Source organism: Toxotes jaculatrix, chromosome 15 (assembly GCF_017976425.1).
Source record: "Toxotes jaculatrix isolate fToxJac2 chromosome 15, fToxJac2.pri, whole genome shotgun sequence".
Lineage (NCBI taxonomy): Eukaryota > Metazoa > Chordata > Actinopteri > Toxotidae > Toxotes > Toxotes jaculatrix.
In genome coordinates, this window is record NC_054408.1 from 1096090 (window position 1) to 1117735 (window position 21646).

Genomic DNA, 21646 nt, shown 5'->3' on the forward strand with positions numbered 1-21646 from the left:
TCAGTCACTTTTCTGCTGCTATATAAACAAACTGTGGTTTGTTCTGAAATAAAGATTGTCAGTGCAAATCCTTGTCTTTGAGTATTTCATTATAAATGAACCAACATTTGCCTGGTCTGAACACACTAACACTGCATATCAGTGTGAGAAAGAAAGAAGGGAGAGTGAGGGAAGTGTGCTGAGAGCAGGGAGTGCAGGAGGAGGCTGCTGCAGGTGCATACAGATTAGCTCCATGGCTACATGTCACAGTCACAGAGATAGAAAAAAAAACATTAATCATGTGTTCCAGTCGCGCAGGGCACATCAGGTTAGCTAAGGACATTATAATGATGGTAAAATTCCATGACACAAACATTACATTTGATACGAGAAGACACGTAAGTCAATGTAACACAATTATCACTGTTATCACATTTTATCTGCACAATATTTTGAGGTATTTGGATGAAAATAACGACACCACACATTCATCTGTAAACAGTGGGAGTGGAGGGGGCAGCTTTAGTTCTCTCTCTGACCCTAACCCTAACCTGTCCAGCCAGAGCAAGAGAGAGAGGACAGATCCTGATTTAAATCCTCAGTACAGCAGCAGAGGTTTGATGCTTTACTCACAGATCATGTTGCTGTCGTCAGATTTTAGCCATCACACCCCAGAATGATATGCCAGGCAGCCATAGTATGTGTGTGTGCATGTGTGTGCTGTATATGAAAGACAGTGATGTAAATGTAATGTAATCTGTGTCTGTGCAAGTTCTCATTCATCCAGGACATCACATCCTAAGGGTCGACTGAAGGCAACTGGACTTCTCTCTCTAACCAGTCTCTCGAACTGGTGAAGCTTCCCAGCTGAGAGGTTAAATGGTTCAGTTTGTGACGCGTTGTAGAGCTGGAGTTTTATGACCCGTGTGCTGCTCTGAACAACCTTCCCCCTGATTCTTCAAGGTGACCCTCCGCTGCTAACCACCTGGTCCATTTCCCATGATCCCCCTGTGCGAACCGTCTGATTAGTGCTTTAATCAAGAACAAATTTCCACTGTGATCAAATGACATGAAGACCGAGCGCCTGCTGTGACAGCTGGTCCTGTGTCAGTCCTCTGAGGTGACGACCGCAGACATGCAGTCATGTGCGATGCATTCAAACCCCTGATAAAGTGTAAGAACTGAAGTGTTACATGTTGTGATATTTAGCCTGGTAGGTTTTTTTTACTCACCAAAAAAATGTTTTGATTTAGATTTTTCATGGTTATCTTTAAAACACTGAGGATAAAATCTAAATAAATCTCAATGTTGTTTTTTTATCAAATCTCTCCATTACGTTCAATAACTGATCACTCAGAGAGAAAACCAGGCAGCTGTTTTTTTCTGTTTTGTTTATTGTTTATTGTGTTGGTCTGGTCATATCTTCAAAGAGATTATATACACAAATTAGTACAACAAGAAGAGTTATCCAAAAAATTACACATTCAAAAAAAGACAGACAACCCTCATGAAAAAGATTTTAACACAAGTGTGTGTTTCCTGTGAGCTCCCTCTGCTGCCATTTTACTGTTCGTTTCCTTTTTTCTTACTCAGCACTTCTACAGACTTACTTTTAAAGCTAAACAAGAGAGACACGTGTCCACACTCTTATTTTAAGACCATTTTCCAGTTAAGAAAGAACAGGTGCAGTGTATTAAAAGCTACAGCAGACAAAATACAAAAAAACTAAAAGTCTCCCTGGACTGATCCGTTTCAAAAACCTGGATCAGTTTTACAAAAGTTGCCTTTTCTCTTGAAACTTTATGTTTGGACTGAAAGAAAAAGCAAACTGTAAATTTACCCATGTCTATTAAAATACATGTTCATGCCATAAATGCAGTTATTTTGATTAAAATAATTTACAATTTTATACTCAGCTGAATTATAGCTACTTATTTTCTGAAAGATAAAGATTCTAAGAAGACCCGCGCACAGAAAGTGGAAAATACACGACTCTTCACCTTTTTATTTCACAATCAGTAAGTATTTACCAAACAGCTTCACATTTCATTCCTCTCACTCACTCAAACTACCTGAAGCAAAGGACAGAGAAAAAAAAAGACAGGTGAGGATTAAAAACACAATCTCACTGCATGCCAGTGACTTTAAGAGCAGTCGTGAGGCGACGAGGCGTCTTAAGGCTCACAGATCAGAGTCTCCACCACAAACTTGCTCTCGAAGTGACGGATCTTGTGGCAGTTCAGAGCTTCACGCTTCTGCATGCCTGTAAGACGACCGCACAGTTAACATCCTGCCTCACGTCTGATAACGGTCATATCAGCAGTTAATTATTTATCTTAAAGATCAGTCCAGTCACATTTGTTGTGAACTACAAACTTGAAGCTAAAACGTCAGTGTCAACGTTAGTTTGTGGGATAGTAAAACTAGCTAGCTAAGGCTTGTTGGAGTCTCCCAGTAAGTTACTGGTCAAAACCTCCCAGTCAAGAAACAGTCTGGGACATAACCCACATAAAACCCCATTAAATGGCCAATGGTTGCTGTTACACTTGTTACCCTTGGACAGAGGCAGGCTAATGGCTTCCCTGTTGCTAGTCTTGCTAAGCTAAGCTAAGCTAAGCTAAACAAAAGGAAATATGCGCAGATCAGCACATAAAGTCAAATGATTCCTCTAATCTCAGACTGTGTTTACTGCAGAGCTGAGTCACATTTGTTTTCACTACATTTATCACAGATGACTTTGTTTGGAAAGTGAACTTAAAGAATCCTGCCCTGATCACAGCGACTCATAAACAGTACACAGATACACAATAAATATACCAATGTCCCTACCCAGAATCCTGTCTCTGCGCTGCAGCTTGTAGGTGTCTTTGCCGTGGCAGAGGTTGTAGATGAAGTAGCCGAGCTGGTCGACGTGCTCCAGGCGCTCGGTCACCATCATCTCCTCATGGACCAGGTAAGACTGAGGCAGGTAGGTGCCGGCCTGGACAGAGGGAGGAACACAACACAAACATGGCACAAAAAAAAGCAATAATTCACAGGAGAGTCTGGCACAAGGCAAAGAAACACCAGTGATACCTGCCAAACCATTAAGACTCAGGTCCAGGTGTAACTGATGCAAACGTTTCTCTACAGTAATAAAATCCCTTCATTTGCAGTTTAACTAATGCATAACCTGTTGATACCAAAACCACAATGTCTCAGTCTCATTTACTGTGTTAATTTAGTTTCTCACTGTTTTTAGTGTTAGATTCGGATTTATCGTCAGCACCACAGGAGCCTGTTCACTGCAAACTGAGATCAACACGATCTGATCTGATCTCAGTCCATCACGGTGAAGCTCAGCCCGGAGTAAAGGTGAAACGCCTGTTACCTTGACATTGATGAGCAGCTCCAGGAAGTCCTTGGGGGGCATGACGATGGAGGTGTTGAGCGGGATGACGTAGCACTTGTTGAGGCTCAGATCCAGGTAGGCAGTCAACCTCTGAGACAGAAGACAAACGTCAACAAACCGAGAAAATATCTGGTCTTTATGAAGCAGTGCTGTGAAGCTCATAAACACTGTGACAGGTTAAAGCCGAGGCTCGTCTGCTTCGGCCCTTTGACTCTCTGAGTCATCAGTTCCACCAAAAGAGATTTACCCTCCAAACTTCTCACACGGTCTCATTTCAATAACTGTTCAAATGATCAATACCTCAGAAAAACTGTGAATCTGAACTTTGTTTGTCCTTCTTCCTTCTCTCATCAATCATCTGACAACCCCTCAGAATTATCTGCTGACCCTTCAGAGGGGCCCGGCCCCTGTGTGAACCAGTGGACTAAACTATTTACCTGTATATAAAGTAGTTAACAGCAGCTCCACCTGGAGCAGGTACCACAGTACATCAGTATTAACAGTCTAATAAAGACCTGATCAGTTTTCTGCAGCGAGTACTTTTGTTACAGGTGTCTCAGGTGTCTCACCCGCTGGAAGTCATGGACGATGTCTGCCGGGTCTCCTTCGTCGAACTCAGGTACGGGGACGTTGATGAGCTCCACCTGCTCCCTCTCCAGAACCCGGATCCTCTCTTCCAGCTGCCGCAGGTGGAACTGGCTTGGCAACTCCACCTCCACCTACGCACCAGTTAAACCAGTTAATCAACCTGTTGTAGACACTTCACACATCATGCAGCCCAAGCTGAATCAGTGCTCCCACACAACATTCAGTGCAGGTATAACACACAGTTTTCTGTGAAAAGGCGTAAATCCAAAGATACTGAATGATACTGAGTCATCCGTAAAAATCAGAATTAATCAGAACATTTTTTATCTCTGTCCTCTGTCCTCTCTCCTCTGTCCTCTCTCCTCTGTCCTCTCTCCTCTGTCCTCTCTCCTCTGTACTCTGTCCTCTCTCCTCTGTCCTCTGTCCTCTCTCCTCTGTCCTGCCGTTGTGTGGTTAACTACTGGCTGAGTGTGCAGCATGAAATCAGGTGGAGGATGTGATTCCATCAAATCTGAGACAGTTTTTCTACGGGCTACAAGTAAGAGTTATTTTCATTCAGTTTCCTGGAGCTGAAGGGGACGATTTCTGTTACAGGACCAACAGCGTGGGACGAGGAGAAGCAGCAAATTGTCACGTCTGAGCTGGAACCATCACATCTTTCCTCAGAGCGAACACGCAGCACGTGGATGTGACTGACTGACTTTACTGTGAGTCAGTCAGTCTGTCAGGTCAATCAATGAGTGACTCAGTGTGTAATGATTCATCCCGAACACACTCATTTCACTGCTGCGTACCTGAACCTGCTGTGTGTGACTGCAGGTGACAGTGCTGTGTTGTGTCATACCTCCTCTTCCTCCCGCATCATGAAGTCTTCCTCACGGTAGTTCACCCCGCACACAAAGACCTGACCCTCCTGCAGGGAAAGAGCAGACGATGTCAGATGATAAGAGAAAGGACAGAAAAAAAATCTGCCTAATCTCATCGTTCTCTTCCTGAGGTTCTCAGAGGACGCTGTTCCACGTCTGAATCAGGGTACTCAGGACAGGGGCAGCGGTGCGAGGTACGCACAGCCTCATGTGGTGTCAGGGCCAGTGGTACCAGACCTCAGATTATCTGGACGTGTTCAAACACGCGCGCTTCATCTGGACTCTCACACGTTCGCTTTCAGTTTTGGACGATTCCACCTCTGGAATTAAGCTGTTTACATTTAGTTAACTCCACGCAGTGAGAACAAGGGTCCTGTTTATCATCAGGATGTGCTGAGTCACTGTAGGTGGCGTCAGACACAAACACAGCTCACGGTGCTTCAACCTGTCGCGTCCTGTCAGTTCACATTTTCTCGAGCGAGATTCGATTCACATTTCAGATAATTCTGTGAAACTGTTTCAGAGGTGTGGAGTTATAGTTATCATCGTTCATTTTACCTCACTGTCGTAGGAGGAACTTCCCCACCCTTGTCGGGGCTGCTTGCTCACCTCCAGGATGTAGTAACGGTACAGGTAGGCTCCTCCAACCACCACCCCAGACAGCATGAGGGCCAGACCCAGGCACATGCACCAGCACCAGGCCCGGGACTGGTGACGGACCGGCAGAGCCGCCTCCGCATCCTGAGGGAGAGAAGAAGAAGGAAACAGCTGATTAGATGTGACAAGGTTTGAACGTATTCACTCAGGGGTCAGAGAGGAGTTTCCTCAACCACACCTCCTCTCACAGATCAACAGGAGACCATTTATTACTATGACTAATCTCCTGCTGGTAATTTCTCTGCTTCCACTCTTTCAGTTGCCTTGATTTCAAAGTATTTTATCAAAATGTACTCGCGAGGAGCAAAAACGGCGAAAAGGAAAATGAATTAGGAGCAGCAACAACACGGCTGGTGAAAGGGCACCTGAAGTCTACTGTCAGAGGAGGCCAGGGGGTGTGTGTGTGTCTGTGTGTGTGTGTGTGTGTGTGTGTGTGTGTCTGTGTGTGTGTGTGTGTGTGTGTGTGTGTGTGTCTGTGTGTGTGTGTGTCTGTGTGTCTGTGTGTCTGTGTGTGTGTCTGTGTGTCTGTGTGTCTGTGTGTGTGTGTGTGTGTGTGTGTGTGTGTCTGTGTGTGTGTGTGTGTGTGTGTGTGTGTCTGTGTGTGTGTGTGTGTGTGTGTGTGTCTGTGTGTCTGTGTGTCTGTGTGTGTGTGTGTGTGTGTGTGTCTGTGTGTGTGTGTGTGTGTGTGTGTGTGTGTGTCTGTGTGTGTGTGTCTGTGTGTGTGTGTGTCTGTGTGTGTGTCTGTGTGTCTGTGTGTGTGTGTGTGTGTGTGTGTCTGTGTGTGTGTGTGTCTGTGTGTGTGTGTCTGTGTGTGTGTCTGTGTGTCTGTGTGTGTGTGTGTGTGTGTGTGTGTGTGTCTGTGTGTGTGTGTCTGTGTGTCTGTGTGTGTCTGTGTGTGTGTGTGTGTGTGTGTGTGTGTGTCTGTGTGTGTGTGTCTGTGTGTGTGTGTGTGTGTGTGTGTGTGTGTGTGTGTGTGTGTGTGTGGATCGGATGAAGAAGGCTCCACATCCCCTTTCACACAGAGAAACACGGTGACTCATCACCATGAAAATCAGAGAGAAACAGAAAATGTGAACAGAAAGAAAAACAGAGGAAGAGAAAGTGAAAGTGTGTGGTTTACATACGACAAACAGTTTCACTGCAAGCCTGAGTGTGGCTCAGTTTAAACCTGCCACTGGTTTCACACTGGTCCACTGTTAGTGAAGCTGGTTTTCTCCTTCAGCTGGTGATGAAATGTGATCTGATCTTCATCTCAGGCACAAGAACAGACACAACGGGTTTAAGCTCTGACAGCTCAAACAGTTCTGATCCTCTGTGTCCTGACTGAGCACAGCCGTGAAACGTTCACTGCACTGGTGGAAAACTACGTGAACGCTCGGATTTAATACCTGCTCAAACCCCAGAGCGGGTCTCCCTACAGAGCTCAGCTCAGCCCTGGTCTCAGGACCTCTGCTGCGTCCCAGACCTGAACCGTCCTCAGACAGTTTCTCTGACTGTGGACAGATGAACGTGATAAACTTGCTCTGTAATAAATATTTCTGTGTGTCTGTGTGTGTGTCTGTGTGTGTGTGTGTGTGTGTGTGTGAGTGAGTGAAACGTGAGACTTTGAGCCGAGCTGACAGTGTGTAGGAGGGCAGAATATTCGAGCGCACAGAGGAAACCGGAGCCTGTCAGTGGACACATCAGCCGGTGGACTCTGGCCAGGTGGATAAAAACCCAGCTCCTCTCAGAACAAGCCCTGACACGTCTCCTGCTGAAAACCAAAAGACTCCCCCCGGTCTGTCCCCCGACGTGGACGTAAACAGTCAGGAATCACTAACACAAACGTTTCTGTGTCGCTCTGCTGTCGGTCTCCATGAGCTACGAACACATCGAGCCTTCAAACAGACGCTGTGGTTTCACTTTGAGAAACTCTGACAGACGCTTCCTGAACTTTCTTCAGCGGTTTAAAGAGGTTTTCTGGTGAAGTGTGTTACCAGACTGCATCTTCTCCTCGCTTCACTCGTTCACTTCAAACTACTCAGCACAGACTGTGTTATACTGTGACACTGTGTGAATGGTAACTGTTCACTGTCTTAGTGTATTAATTACGCTGTGTATCATGGATTTTTATTAGTGAAATTATTAGACTATGAGCAAGTTTGGCTGAATTTAAACATATAAAAGAAGATGAACTGTGTAAAAGACTTCTTTGGGTTCTCGACCATGTTCCGTGTTTTCCGTCATCACAAAGAAAAGGCCCCGTGTTCCTGACATCAGCAGACGATCCTCTGCTTTCAGGACAGCTGATGTCCACTTTAATATTCAGACTAATTCAATCTTCTGCTGTATCTGTAAGGCCGTGCCATCTGGGAACGGGAATCTCAGCTTGATAAATCCAGGACCTCCTGAGCCAAAATCATCATCATCATAAAAAAAAGAGATCAAAATACGGTGAGTACAGGAGGAAACAGTTTTTCTCAGTAACAGGAAGCAACTTACAAACTGTGGGCACTCGCCTTAATTTACACATAGCAAAAATAAACCAACCACAATGTTGTGTAAAGCTTTTCTAGACGGTGCAGAGCCGGCAGAGCGAGGAGGTACGTTACGAAAAAAGGAACCAAAAAGTTCATGTAATAAAACATGAGAAAAACAAGAGGAAGTCCAGTGTGAGGAGACTGAGACAGCGGCCGACACTCACGGTGTCCGATGTGGTGTGTCTGACGGGGACAAACTAAAAGGGAACATTTCCTGAGGCTTGTCTCCATCAGCTGTGAAGCTCGATCACTTCTGCTGAGCGGAGGTTTGTTTGAATCGCTCACAGAAAAAAGACAAATTGAAAGTGAAACAAGACAGAAAGCAGAAGATGAGGTGTCCACTCACCGAACACCGTCACCACACAGCGGGAGACATTCCCCACAATGCACTGACTGGTCTGCGATATGTCTTCAGGACTTTGTGGATTTGAGCTCCAGCTAACTAACACCTTCATTACTCACCGATCTGTTGATTATTTTCTCCATTAATTAAAGTGTGGAAAATGTCAGAAACCTGTGACACTGTCTGGTACGTGTGGGGACGTCTGCGCAGACTTGTATGTTTGGGTTGACCGTGGACATCCACAGACACGCGGACGCAGAAAACATGAACTGTTGACTGTATTTGTTTTTCATTTCAGTTTATCTAACATGTTAAAATCTTATTTATAAATTTTCTCTGCCTTGTCTTTACCTGTCCTTCAAAACATGAGACCGCCGTGACACTCCCTCCTTTATTTAGATCATCTCAGACTGTGTCCAATACAAATGAACCGTGAGTCAGAAACTCTGCACAATCAGCTGCAGCCACTTCCTGGATCCTAACGCAGCAACCATCCTGTTTCACAACACACCCCGAAAACCTCACCAGCAAGACCCGACAGGCCTTCAGAGCAACATTTCATAACTGGAACACAGACACACACACACAGGAACACACACAGTAACACACACAGTAACACACACACACAGTAACACACACAGTAACACACACACACAGTAACACACACACACACACACACACACAGTAACACACACACACAGTAACACACACACGCACACACACAGGAACACACACAGTAACACACACACACAGTAACACACACAGTAACACACACACACAGTAACACACACACACACACACACACACAGTAACACACACACAGTAACACACACACACACACACAGGAACACACACAGTAACACACACAGTAACACACACACACAGTAACACACACAGTAACACACACACACAGTAACACACACACACACACACACACACACACACAGTAACACACACACACACAGTAACACACACACACACAGGAACACACACAGGAACACACAGTAACACACACACACACACACAGTAACACACACACACACACACAGGAACACATACAGTAACACACACAGTAACACACACACACACACACACACAGTAACACACACACACACACACACAGGAACACACACACACACAGGAACACACACACACACAGGAACACACACAGTAACACACACACACACACACACACACACACACACAGTAACACACACACAGTAACACACACACACACACACACACACACACACACACACACACACACACACATACATACACACACACACACACAGTAACACACACACACACACACACACACAAACTGAAAGCACAGAAAGTCTGTAACAGGTAAACTGTTTAAAATGTTGTTGTGTGATTAATCAGTATCTTTTCAGCTCTTGGTGACATTTAAACTATAACTGAGATAAATAAATAGAAAATGCAGCTGAATAATGCAGATAATATCTAACATTTACTGTCATTATCTATTAATCTCCCATTTATTTTCTTTTATGAATCAGTTAGTTGTCATAGGCTGCGTTGGTTTTCTTTTTGCACTGATCGTCTCAGCTGTCCTTCACATATTTACGTTCATCAGCTTAAACCTTGTACAAATGTGTTACGTACAGGAAGTTCCTGTTCTCGTGAGCCTTTTTTTTTTAAACCTCTGACAAACGCACACCGTCTGTAGCTGCCTGGGCCGATCCACTTCCCCCTTTGTTCTCAGACCACCGCTGCTCGGCTCGGTTCCGTCCGTTCTTGTCACAGCACACGGTTGGTGTGCTTCCCTGTGACCTGCCAGCAGGAAGCCTCAGTCTGTGTGGCTGTGGTGGACAGAGGCCGCTGGTTTACTCTCTGCTGGAGGTTCATCAGAGCTGCATTCACATCACACATCACACAGTCACACCACAATCCCTGGCTTTGTGTGTGTAATGTGTGCAACTGTGAGATGAACCAACCACATTAAGTCAAGCACAACAAACACACAGTTTTCAGTGACGTGTGTGTGTGTTGTCATTAATCGATTTACATATTTTTATGTAAGTGTAGTACTGTTCTCTCTCCCCTGATCCTAACCATGGTTCAGTCTCCCTGTAGAGGGATCACTCTGCAGTGTCCTGAGCATCAGTCCACCTGAGAACAGCTTGTCTTTCTGTCTCTGTGGAGACAGGTGAGTATCAGTGTGCAGGACAGGTTTGGTTTCAGTCTGCTGGCTGCACCACATGAAACTCCATCCTCTGCTCCGAGCTGCACGCAGCCTCGGTGAAGGCAGACGCCGGAGAACCCGACACGCAGCGAACAATGAAGCAAACTTTAAGCAGCCGGCCCCTCTTTAGAGAAAATGCAAAAGGAAACATCGTGTTTTCACAGTGAGGCTACCATCAAACTCTTCAGCCCTCTGCCCACATCGTTCTCTCCAACCATCCACCGCTCGCTGTATATCTGCCTCCATGGCTAATCCTCCCTCTGCTTGAGTTTTAGTGGTCGGCAGCTAAAGCTCCGGCTGAGCCTCTATCTGACTGATTAGACTATAATCCTGTTGGAGCAGCCCACATGCCTCAGGAGACAAGCAGAGGACACACGAGCAGCGGGAGCCAGAAGGGAGCTGAGGAAAAGGTTTGGCCAGTAATCTGGTGATAAGGTACACCGCCAAACTGTGGCCACGGTCAGTGAGTGCTCCTCTTCACCAGAGAGGAAAGGATTCATTTACACCTGCCCAGTGAATTCCAAGGTGAAGCTGTGTGAGCTGCAGAAACAAAGCGCATGTATTTCCATCTCCTGCTAACTGCTGCAGATTCAGGCCTCAGACCATCACAGCGACAACAATACTGCAATTAACTCTTAATGGATCAACCCTTAATGGATCATCTGATCTATAAAATATTAGAAAATAATAAATAAAATCAGAAAATCATCATCAATTACCCACAGTCACAACTTCCTAAGATAACCAAGATCAATAAATATCTGTTACATGTCAGAGACGAACAGAACGTCTTCACCATGACAGACAAAGACGCTCGTCTCTTGTTCCGTACTCTACAAACACTGTGCGACTGAACAGAAACACGTCTCAGCACATAAAACCAACCTGAAGCTCAAAGTAGCTGCTCTGTTTGAAGACTGGGAACTCTCCAGGGCCTGAAGGAGCTTTGTCTTCACTCCCACCATATGTTCATGTTAGATCTGCACAGAATGACCTAAATCAGAAATCCATATCAGCGTGTGTTTGTTATATCTCATCTTCATGCATCTCAGGCCCTGCGTCATATTTCAGTCAGCTCAAACAGAGATCAACGTAATCGTCAGCGATTTTGTGTACGGCTGAGAGAATCAGTCAACAAATACACCGACTGGCTATCAACAGAAAATGACTGTACGCAGCAGGTTGATTGTAAAATAAAGCAGGGCATATTACAAAAGGAAAAACAGCAGATTCTTGTTAATGCTAACGGACTGGATCTATAAATGAGCAGAGTCAGCAGCAGGAAACTAATCTGCACAAAGTCAAACTGTGTTTGGTCAAGAGAAGATGCTGATTAACCCAATCTAAGCTCATCTGAGTGGACACAGCACAGAGAGGCTTCGTGACACTCCACAGTGAAGAACAGTAAATGGAATATTCCACCAGAGGTCTGACGAAGTTTTCGGTTAATCAGTTAATTATTTCATTTTAAAACAAGAATATAAAATATTTCCTGGTTCCAGTTTGTTAAAGGTGAAGATTTGATGATTTTCTTTGTCGCATACGACAGGAAACTGAATATCTTTGGACAAAACAACCCTCTTGGACACAAAAGAATAATTAACCAACAAAACAATCCGCTGATTCATCAACAACGAAAATAATCAATAGCTGCAGCCCCAGAATGAGGAACACTCAAACTTCATGTTCAACAGGAAGAAACCTAGATCTCTGTTTGGCTCCAACGCTGCTGTTTGAACACACCCACACAGACTTATTCAGAGAAAAGCTAAACTAAGCATGTACACAAGCTTAGCCTAAATATTTAGCTGGGTCTATTTTTTGTCTCTATAAATGTCCAAGCAACTGTCTTTAGCAACAGCCAGGCTCTGTTTGACCTGTTACAGGCACAAACTGCCTGCAGAAGAGTAAAAACAACACAACCCCTCATTAACGTGAAGCTGGACACGATGCAAATAATCATAAATACAGTTTTAAAAAAGACCTGGAAACAAGAGCAGTGCTGGTTTCTCTCCACAGCAAGAGAGATGAAGAAGGAGCACGGACAGAGAGCGAGACGGCCAGGCTAAACAGAAAGTAAAAACCATTTCAACTTAAAACAGCAGCAGATAAACTCAGGCTGCAGAGACAGACATGAAAAGTCTCAGTATGTGTGAACTGTATGTAGCTGGTACTGAGCCTCTGCAGCAGGAAGTGTGTTTGTCTTCCAGCCTCTTCTTCCCTCACACACAGTTCACAGGTCAGAAACCTGAGAGTCGCCACAGATTCTGAAATATGAAATGAACTATAGAAATAAATTCTGCTTTGATGACTGGCTCCACGCTGAGGTGTTACACTGAGATTCCAGGTGGAACTGAGAGAACGATGAACGTGAAGCCTGCACGTTCTGCACGGTGAAGCCAACAACGTCACAGTGAGGGAACAATAAACTACAGCGCTTAGCAAATTTATCAGACCACCTGTCAGAAAGACGGGAAAACATCAATAAAAAAAGCGTGACATTCAACCACTAAATCTCATTTTTCTGTTCACTGTCACTTGACATCTTAATCAAGAAATAATAATGTGCTTTCCTATTATTTTCAGTTTTTTTCTAAAATAGTAAATCTGAAAATTCTACATACGGCTGTATTAAGCATTACAGGAACAGAGACTACGAGTCCACAGCGTCTCCCGACGTCTTCGGCACAGAAATGAACCAGAGAGAAAATGTGCTGTGACAGATTAAAGTCAGACCAAACTAAAAGTCATGTGAACTTCACTTTGTGGAGGTTTCGTATAAACTGAGGGAGCAGCCACATGTGCAGGAGACAGATGCTGACAGACGGGACTCCTTCCACACAGTGTTACCTAACTCCATCAGGGGGCAACCACCTTCTCACGATGCACCAACAGCACCACAAACCTCACCCTGTCAAACAACTGGACAAACTGGACTGGTTTAGCTCGTGGACCTAATGAAGTGCAAACTGAGTGGACGATGACCGTACTCTGGGTTCTGTGCTGCAGATGAAACCACTCCACCGAGTTCTGAAAAATCCCCCCACAAACCAACACGAAAACCGAATCTGCTGAGAGCCGACTTCAATCCGCACAAGGAAAACATTAAGCTGCGATTATCAAGATAAGAGTCGGTCTGAAGCTCAGAGGGGGAGGTGAAAACCAACCCAGATTACCACTGCACTGTCACAGCCACAGTAACCACACAAGAAGACAGTGCTCAGCTTCTCAGCAGAAAAGATATTAATCGCATCAGATAGGAAGAACAGACAGAGAAATTCCACATGTATAAAACCTGTTTATCTAGAATTTCACTTTGTGGTTTTTCACCTAGCCTGTAGCCCTGCTGCAGTCCCACAGCAGTCACTGCATGTGTGCTGCAGCCTCCGGCTCAGAGCTATAGAGCTGTATTTATACAAAGACAAAAGCCTGTCTGACAAAGTGCAGAGCTGAAACTTCCTCTGTGGGAAACAGCTTTCACAACAGGGTGGAGACCGAGCGAGCGGAGACTTTACCCAGAGAGACAGAACACGCCTCAGCAGAATGAAACCCTCAACAGCTTTACTGTGGAATACAACTTCACTGTTCACCAGTGGAAAACTGCCTTTGGCTCAACAAAATATAAAAGCAGCATACACGACACGCAAAACAAAAGAGGCAACAAGAAACCCCAGAGACAAAGGTCCACAAACCACTGCAGTACACGGATAAACAGATGAAACACCTGAAACAAAACAGGAACACAAGATAAACCTCTGTGGAGCAAGAGCTCACAGCTACTTTACTGTTTCAGTGCTGTAAATCAGCCGCAGACACACAACCCTGACTTTAACCTGCTCGACCAACAGGTAATTACATATTCTGCTTTTCCCAGGCGGTTGCACAACTTCTCCAGGACGCCCTGCGTACAGGTAACTTCCTCTCAGAGACTCGCATCCTCTTCCTTCAGCTTTAAAGATCAAACTCCTGCCTTCCAGAGGACCAGGGTGTTAGTGATGACACCCGAAGAGTTTAGAAGATAACACATATTTTGTGACACAGCTAAAATGCGCCGGATTTTCCCCCCGGCACCCTCACGTCTGCTTTCTCTTCTCAGTGACGCACTTTACTGTTCCGAGTTCATGAACAGAAATAAAATGATAAAACGATGTGCAGGAGGTTAATACCTCTCAGTTTACTTATAAACGTGTTTGGTAAACAAACATTTCGGCTCACTGCAAAACAACATGAAAAAAGACATAAAATACAGCTGATCTTCTAACTTTAATGTTGACTTCTGCTTTTCTTTCCCATCACTAACCGAAACTAAGAGACAAACCTTACCCATTAATGTAGATGTAATTATTAACGTACTTATCCCAAAACAGGAAAACTGACACGAAGGCAGAAAGTTTCAGTAACAGGTCCAAACACGGCAGCAGGCGAGCAAGAAACTGTAAAATCAGATGTTTATGAAAGCAAATAAAAACATTAACTGAAACACGTGGAAGAAACCAAAGTCATTTACTACGTGTTAGTAATATAACACACGCAAAAGTCCCGATAAAAACACGGCAGAGACGTTTTTAAAGCCGAGTTACAGAGACAAAGAATAAAAGAGAAGCTGGGCTGAGCGACGGCTCCGTGTTAGCTGCGTCCTCTCCCACCGAGCTCTGAGCTAAGTTAGCCATTTTCTACTCACTTTGTCCTCCTCGGGAATAAGAGTTTCTGCGTCCTTTTTCACATCTTTCTGGGCCAAAGCCGAGTTAAAAGACACTTTAACCATCCTGGAACAAGCGCTGACGAACTTCTGCCGGAAAAATGCGATGGAAAAGTCGCAAAACAAACAAAAACACACACAATTCGCTCCGAAGTGAAGAAGTCGCACTTCTCTCCGGCCAAGTCTGATCTGGTGCGACAACGGCGGAGAGAGCTAGGCGAGCAACACGGCTTCCGGTTTGGTTTCAAAATAAAACCAAAACGGTCAAACCTGGCAACGTTTCCACCGTGAGCGGCGGTGGATGACATTTTTATTTTCATTATTACTAAGAGGACATTTTGGACCTAAGTGTAAGATAAAAGTAAAACACCTGAGAATAAAGACAATTCTTCAAACTTCAGCTTTAGTTTATTTGTAATATTACCTGAGGAGTCTGCACAGTTCACATTCTGAATAACAACTAACTCAGGCTATGAGTACGCACACACACACACACACACACACACACACACACACACACACACACACACACACACACACACACACACACACACACAACTTAAAAACTGACAAAAAAATACACAAGTAACTGGACTTGGTTTGATCTCGAAGATGTTTCACCTCTGATCCAAGAGGAAGGCTCTTTGATCAGAGGCGCCTTTGAATCGTCTCATTTGGACACCATACTCTTATTTTGAAGTTGAACACACTCGGTGTCCGGTACAGACCAGGTTACCTGGGTCTACCTTGGTGTGTCTGTGTGCACAGTTTATACAGGAGAACCTGTCTTATACAGTCTATGAGGAGAACGTCAACACAACTCAACCGTCAGCTGGGGATGGTTGCCAGATACAGGCTGCTATCCCCCGGTCTGAGCGACAGAGTGAAGCCACAATGTCATGATCATGTCCATACGCACACGCACACGCACACACACACGCACAGTGTAATTGAAACAGTAGTTCAATTAGCTTTGTCTTTACCAGCTGCAGGAAAAGTGATAAAGACATCTGAGACCCAGTGGGACACCTGAGGTCACAGCAGAGAAACGTCACTCAAATTGTACTCAGGTGCTCAGGTGCAGTACTGGAGTGGATGTACCCCTGACGCACAGTGAAAGCACAGAAAGCTCTGAAATGCGGTGGAGTAAAGCAGAAAGTGACATGAATGGAAACACCACCTGAACAGTGTGGAGGCTGTTTGAGACCAAAACTATGAAATAATGTGAACGCGTGTAAAACAACCTCTGACTCAAAGGCTCCTCTTTAACCCTCAGGCTCAGTCTGATGTGACTCACACCTTCATACTCAGCATTTTGATTTCTGTGGAACTGCTGAAGACAGTGTGACTCAGCTGTTTCACCTCTGTCTGTTGTATTACAACAACTGACCAGTGGACCAGTATCTGGCAACACTACATCTGCACCTCGTACCTGTTATACACGACCATTATTATTACTCTGAGAGTAGTAATGGAAGAGACAGTTTTAGACATTGCCTGATATTATTCCTATCACTCTGTAACAATACTATAGTACTACTGCATTTTTATTTTTGTGCTTTTATATTATTATATTATGATCAGTCATATCTGAGTATTCCTTAATTTCTGTTATGTATATATGTTTAAATGTGCATCATAGCAATGTATTATTAATGTAGCGTGTATTTTGTAGATGCTGCACAAACATTAGACATTATGTGTGGCATATTATAGTTAGTTCATTGTTAAAGCTTTAGTTACAAATGGTTGTCAGTCACTGACTGTGTGTGAGTTAGTTTACTGAGTAACAAGCTGCTGGTTGACACGAGTCAACAGGAAGCAGCTGTGCTGAAAATGATTTGGTGTTTTGAAGAATGTGTGACAGATAAAACTGTGGCTTCTGATGCTGCATCTGTGTGGAAGTGAATCTGAGACGAGCAGTTTGTCAGAATACAAGCAGTTTAAAAGCTTTTCTTATTATTTTGCTTGATAAACTTGTTTAATTCAAACTAAACAGAGTTAAATACTGTGGCAGGAGGAGAAGCAATATAACATAACACGACATCCATCATCCATCCATCAGCTTCACTGCTTATCATCTGAGCAACAACAACAACAACATGACACAAATATTTACAGGTTGATATTAACTTAGAATATTTTCTTTTGGCTCCCAGGTGTTTTTCCACTTTTCTCCACTGCAAAACACAAAGGAACACACAAAGTTATTTCCTGACACACAGCGCCACCTTGATACTGTTCTGTGATTGTTTTATATTAAACACACAGGTGTGCCTGTATACGGGCCTTCCTCAGAATAAACTGGAATAATAATGATAATAGTTGTTTGCAGGTTAATTTGCTGGGATTTGTGTAAAAGGAAACTACAGTCAGACGTCTCTGCTGTTAGTTCAGCATGTTCAGGTCAGTCACCTACAGTAAAGTCAGCTTCAGATAACATACACACCATCCAGAGCAGGGATGCCACTGTACCAACACCTCAGCACGGCCCTGAGAGCAGACAGGAAGAAACAGGTCTGATACAAACACACTGACACGTGAAATCCAGGTGAAAACAAACAGGAATAGTTTGAGCAGGACTAACTTTATATGTTAACACAGTTCTGACATGGATGTAGAAACTGTGGATCCTGACTTTGTAATTTTGGCAAATTAATATTGTTTACTATTGGTCAAAAATAAAGTTTCACACTCTGAACTTCTGAATTTAAGAATTAAGACTTTTCTTACTACATAACAACAAAAACAAAAGGTTGAGAATTGTAACGTGAAGCTTGACATGAATACTGCGTAACATAAATAATACAAACCAAATATTCAGTATGTTCTGTAAACTGAAATCATTACAAACCTCCCTGATTCTCTCCCCCAGTATCTTCTGGTAGGGGAAGCTGGTGGAGCCTTGATGAATGGGGCATTCTGAAACGAACGGAAAGACGTGAAGCTCACGGTTAAAGAAACAATAAAAAATCAAACTGGAATTTTCACATCACTGAGGGACATTTCATGGCCAGTATGAACACTATGAACCACTACAGATTACCTGTAAAGATGGACATGTGAGTATTAAATGTTTTGACCTGAAAAAACGGTGGACCTGTCCTGATGCTTATTATTTCATTTCTGTTCTCATGTTTAGGAACAACATGATGCATTTGTACTTTTCTAGAATTCTTGCTCAAACTGAACTTTTCCAGCAGTGAGACAGGTCCTGGTCTTTCACCGGGGAGAAGACCGGGATCAAACTGTTTCACTAAAACGTCGAACACAGTTTTGATGTGATAATCTGATCAAACCACACGTACCGCTGGGGTCCAGCTTCCTTCTTGCTTGTGTTCTTTTCCATGAGGAGGACACTGAGTCTGGGGTGTCCAGCTGTGTGGACACAGGAGAGGAGAGTTTGGAAGAGGCTGAAAGAGTTGGTGACACAGAAGAAGGCAGACAGGAGGACACTACAGGGGTACGCAAGGGTGAGGACACAGGACATGTCAGGGAGGAGGGGGGAGAAACAGGAGGGATCTGGGAGGAGGAGGAAGGCGCAGGAGGAGCCAGGGACGAGGATCCAGGAGTGAGAACAAAAGTCAATTCAGTGTCAAACTCTGGGCTGAGCAGAGGTGTGGACGTGGACTCTGATCCTGAGTCAGCTGCGGTGTGAGCAGGGACGATGTGGTGGTCTGGTGGTGGAGACTCTGTCTCTGCGGCCGAAGGCTCCTCACTGTCTGCTGCTGGACTCTCCCCCGTCCCAGCGGCTGCTCTAGATGGCATGGACACTTTGAAGAAGAAGAGACTGTGATGTGGACACTGACATTGCAAAGCACACAGACGTCAGAGAATCTAATGATGTGAAGTGACACACAGTCACTGCTCCGACAGGAAGCTTCAGACTCACAGGAGATTTTCAATGAAGCCTTCAACTTACACTTTATCCATCAGGGTGAAAAAGCTGAGGTTTGCATTTTCACCCTGAGTCAAACTATTCAAACGTCAGCAAAAAGTCTTTGAAGTCACTGAGAGAGAAAACAAACTGTGCTTTGCTGCTGAACTTCACTCAGCATGGTGTGGTTTACTCCCACAGCAGCTCTGTGTGAGCAGGTGTGCGTACGCTGCACTGCTGAACTTTCATATTTCTGTTAAACATACATGTGCTTCTCTTTTGCACCGTCCACAGCTTCAGCTGTCTGCTCCACCTTTTCACTCTTTAATCTTATTCCTTATACCCTTTCTTCTTTAGGTCCTCTGCAAAGGTATTCCTCATTTTATTTCTTGTGATATACTGATAATATTGTAAGTAATAGTTTCATGTCACCACATGGAGCGTGTTACTGTAAAGCTGATTACCAGTTCAGTTCAGATCAGTTCAGATCAGATCAGTGCAGGATCCTGCAATCAGCTGTTATTGAGTCATTAAAGGAACTCTGCTGTGAAAATGCAGAATGTGTCCGTTACCGTTGAGAAGACGTTCATAAATCCTCTTTATTGTGACCAGGGCATCTTTAGCATCTTCTGCATTCATTTGCCACGGACAGAAGCACTCAGCTAAAAAACCATTGGCAGTTCTCCTGGCAAGAAGCAGCATTGGATGTCGCTCCAGAAGTTCCCACTTGTGGAGCTGGAACAAAATTTTACACATGATCATAATGAAAACATGACACATGAGTTCAGAGGTCATGTCAAGAAAACTTCTGCAAAACCCAAACCTGAATATTGGAATTCAGTGAGAGACACGAGACAAACAGCTTCTGAGTATGTTGGTTTTTCCTTTAGTTTGTCACCAGTCTGTGGCTCATCCACAGTCTGTGGCTCATCCACAGTGTGTCTGTGGTTGATTACAGTGGTTTCCAGTCTGTGGATACGACTGTTCCGATTCCTGTGTTTGCATGATCATTGTATATGTGTGACTTTTCACACACAGAATTATTACTGATCTTTATTTTTATGTGCCTGTAAATGATGTGATAAGGAGACCAATACAGAAACACGTTTGTGGATTACCTCCAATTTTCTGACAACCAACTGAAAATACAACAACCTACCAGCAGATCTGTTGCATCATAAACTTTGTTGACACTGCTGTTCTTTTTCTGCCTCTCCTTCCAGCCGTGGGCAAGCTTTTTCTTTATTTTCTCCAGTTTTTGCTTGTACGGCTGTTTGGCCCCACAGTGCCCACACGTCTTACTGGCAACTCCGATTTTCTTCTTACAGTCCTGGCATTCTTTCTGAGTAGGCATCTGGAAAAGGAAACACAAACAATGATCAGAACATTGCGTCCAGGGATCTGGAAGAGAACAAACAGTGTGGGAATTACTGTTGGTTTTCATGATATAACCAACATGTACCTGCTGGGAATAACATATATGTGAGGTGGTATTCATCATACAAACAGGCACGCCAGCTGATTCTGTCATATATTGACAATGCAAACATTTTATTTACATACTTGACTTTAACCTTTGATGAAGGTTCTAATGTTGTGTCTGTACTGACACTGTGTTAAAGAGGTGCTGATTCAGCTTCGTGATCATTCTGGAGGATGTGGTTCATAGTGCTGCTGAACCGCACAGAGTTATACAGAGTTATACAGAGTTATACAGAGTTATACAGAGATATACAGAATTATACAGAGATATACAGAGTTATACAGAGATATACAGAGTTATACAGAGATATACAGAGTTATACAGAGATATACAGAGTTATACAGAGTTACTTCAGCTTCATTATGGGTGTGCCATGTTGTTAACTGCAGAGAGGACACAGGGGACACAGCACGGCCATGTCAGTGGAGAGCTGATACACTGACTGCTCTGCAGATGAACTGAAACTTTTCATCACCCCGACCAATCAATCAATCAATCAAGCATAAAGAATGCATGTCACCTTTGACCTGAGCTCATATAAAAATCTGCCCTTTTCATTTTGTGTTGAGTGAATAGCACAGGTGAACAGCTGAAGGGATCAGTGGTGTAAGTGGAGGTCTGGACGCAGCTAACGTTACACACCGTTATCTCTCTGACTCCTTCTCTGTGCTCGGACCAGCCGCCGTGTGAAGGCACCCTGATAAAAGCACAGCGGTCATCTCTGATCGTGTTCAGCTGTAACTTTCCCACAGCTAACTGTTGGCTAAGTTAGCAGCTCTTCACTAAACAAGGATGCTCCCTCCATAAACAACAGGAAAACGCATCTAAACCAGACAATGAAAGATCCTGACTGCGAATTCTAATGTTCTTCAAAGCGTTTTATTAATGTTTACTGACATTTACCTTTGATATCGATCAGACGTCCACAACACAAAGTGCTCCAGTCTTCTTCTTCTTTTCGATTTTTAATGGCGTTTGCCAAACCAGCTGCATTACCGCCACCTACTGGACTGGACGGGAAACAGCGGCTTGGTA

At 44.1% G+C, this 21646-nt stretch overlaps 2 protein-coding genes across 7 annotated transcripts; both read right to left on the reverse strand.

Moving 5' to 3' along the window:
• Positions 1–1353: 1353 nt before the first annotated feature.
• itm2bb (integral membrane protein 2Bb) lies at positions 1354–15456 on the reverse strand. 2 transcript variants are annotated; one of them, XM_041056788.1, is made up of 7 exons: positions 15234–15456; positions 5383–5565; positions 4803–4871; positions 3940–4089; positions 3350–3460; positions 2809–2959; positions 1354–2242 (listed from the first exon to the last, which is right to left on the reverse strand). In XM_041056788.1, exons 1-7 carry the CDS (start codon positions 15315–15317, stop codon positions 2154–2156), a joined length of 837 nt encoding a protein of 278 aa, XP_040912722.1. In that variant the 5' UTR covers positions 15318–15456; the 3' UTR covers positions 1354–2153. The 2 variants fall into 2 exon arrangements, with proteins under 2 accessions (XP_040912722.1, XP_040912723.1); XM_041056789.1 differs by having other exon boundaries at positions 5434–5565; positions 15234–15455.
• A 415-nt stretch (positions 15457–15871) lies between these two features.
• LOC121194124 lies at positions 15872–21646 on the reverse strand. Of its 5 annotated transcripts, none has more exons than XM_041056765.1 (8): positions 21515–21634; positions 20703–20802; positions 20288–20482; positions 19701–19863; positions 18560–19024; positions 18106–18173; positions 17671–17744; positions 15872–17431 (listed from the first exon to the last, which is right to left on the reverse strand). In XM_041056765.1, exons 3-8 carry the CDS (start codon positions 20480–20482, stop codon positions 17380–17382), a joined length of 1017 nt encoding a protein of 338 aa, XP_040912699.1. In that variant the 5' UTR covers positions 20703–20802; positions 21515–21634; the 3' UTR covers positions 15872–17379. The 5 variants fall into 5 exon arrangements, with proteins under 5 accessions (XP_040912699.1, XP_040912697.1, XP_040912698.1 ...); XM_041056763.1 differs by having other exon boundaries at positions 20692–20802; positions 21515–21633; XM_041056764.1 differs by lacking the exon at positions 20703–20802 and having other exon boundaries at positions 21509–21633.

Excerpts from the sequence above, each read along its gene's own strand:
- itm2bb (XM_041056788.1), bottom strand. The coding sequence starts at position 15,317 with ATGGTTAAAGTGTCTTTTAACTCGGCTTTGGCCCAGAAAGATGTGAAA. Across the intron at positions 5,566-15,233 it reads TTATTCCCGAGGAGGACAAA|GATGCGGAGGCGGCTCTGCC; the intron begins GTGAGTAGAAAA and ends TCTCTCCCTCAG. Across the intron at positions 2,960-3,349 it reads AGCTGCTCATCAATGTCAAG|GCCGGCACCTACCTGCCTCA; the intron begins GTAACAGGCGTT and ends CCCTCTGTCCAG.
- LOC121194124 (XM_041056765.1), bottom strand. The coding sequence starts at position 20,482 with ATGCCTACTCAGAAAGAATGCCAGGACTGTAAGAAGAAAATCGGAGTT. Across the intron at positions 19,025-19,700 it reads TTATGAACGTCTTCTCAACG|TGTCCATGCCATCTAGAGCA; the intron begins GTAACGGACACA and ends TCTTCTTCAAAG. Across the intron at positions 18,174-18,559 it reads AAGGAAGCTGGACCCCAGCG|AATGCCCCATTCATCAAGGC; the intron begins GTACGTGTGGTT and ends CGTTCGTTTCAG.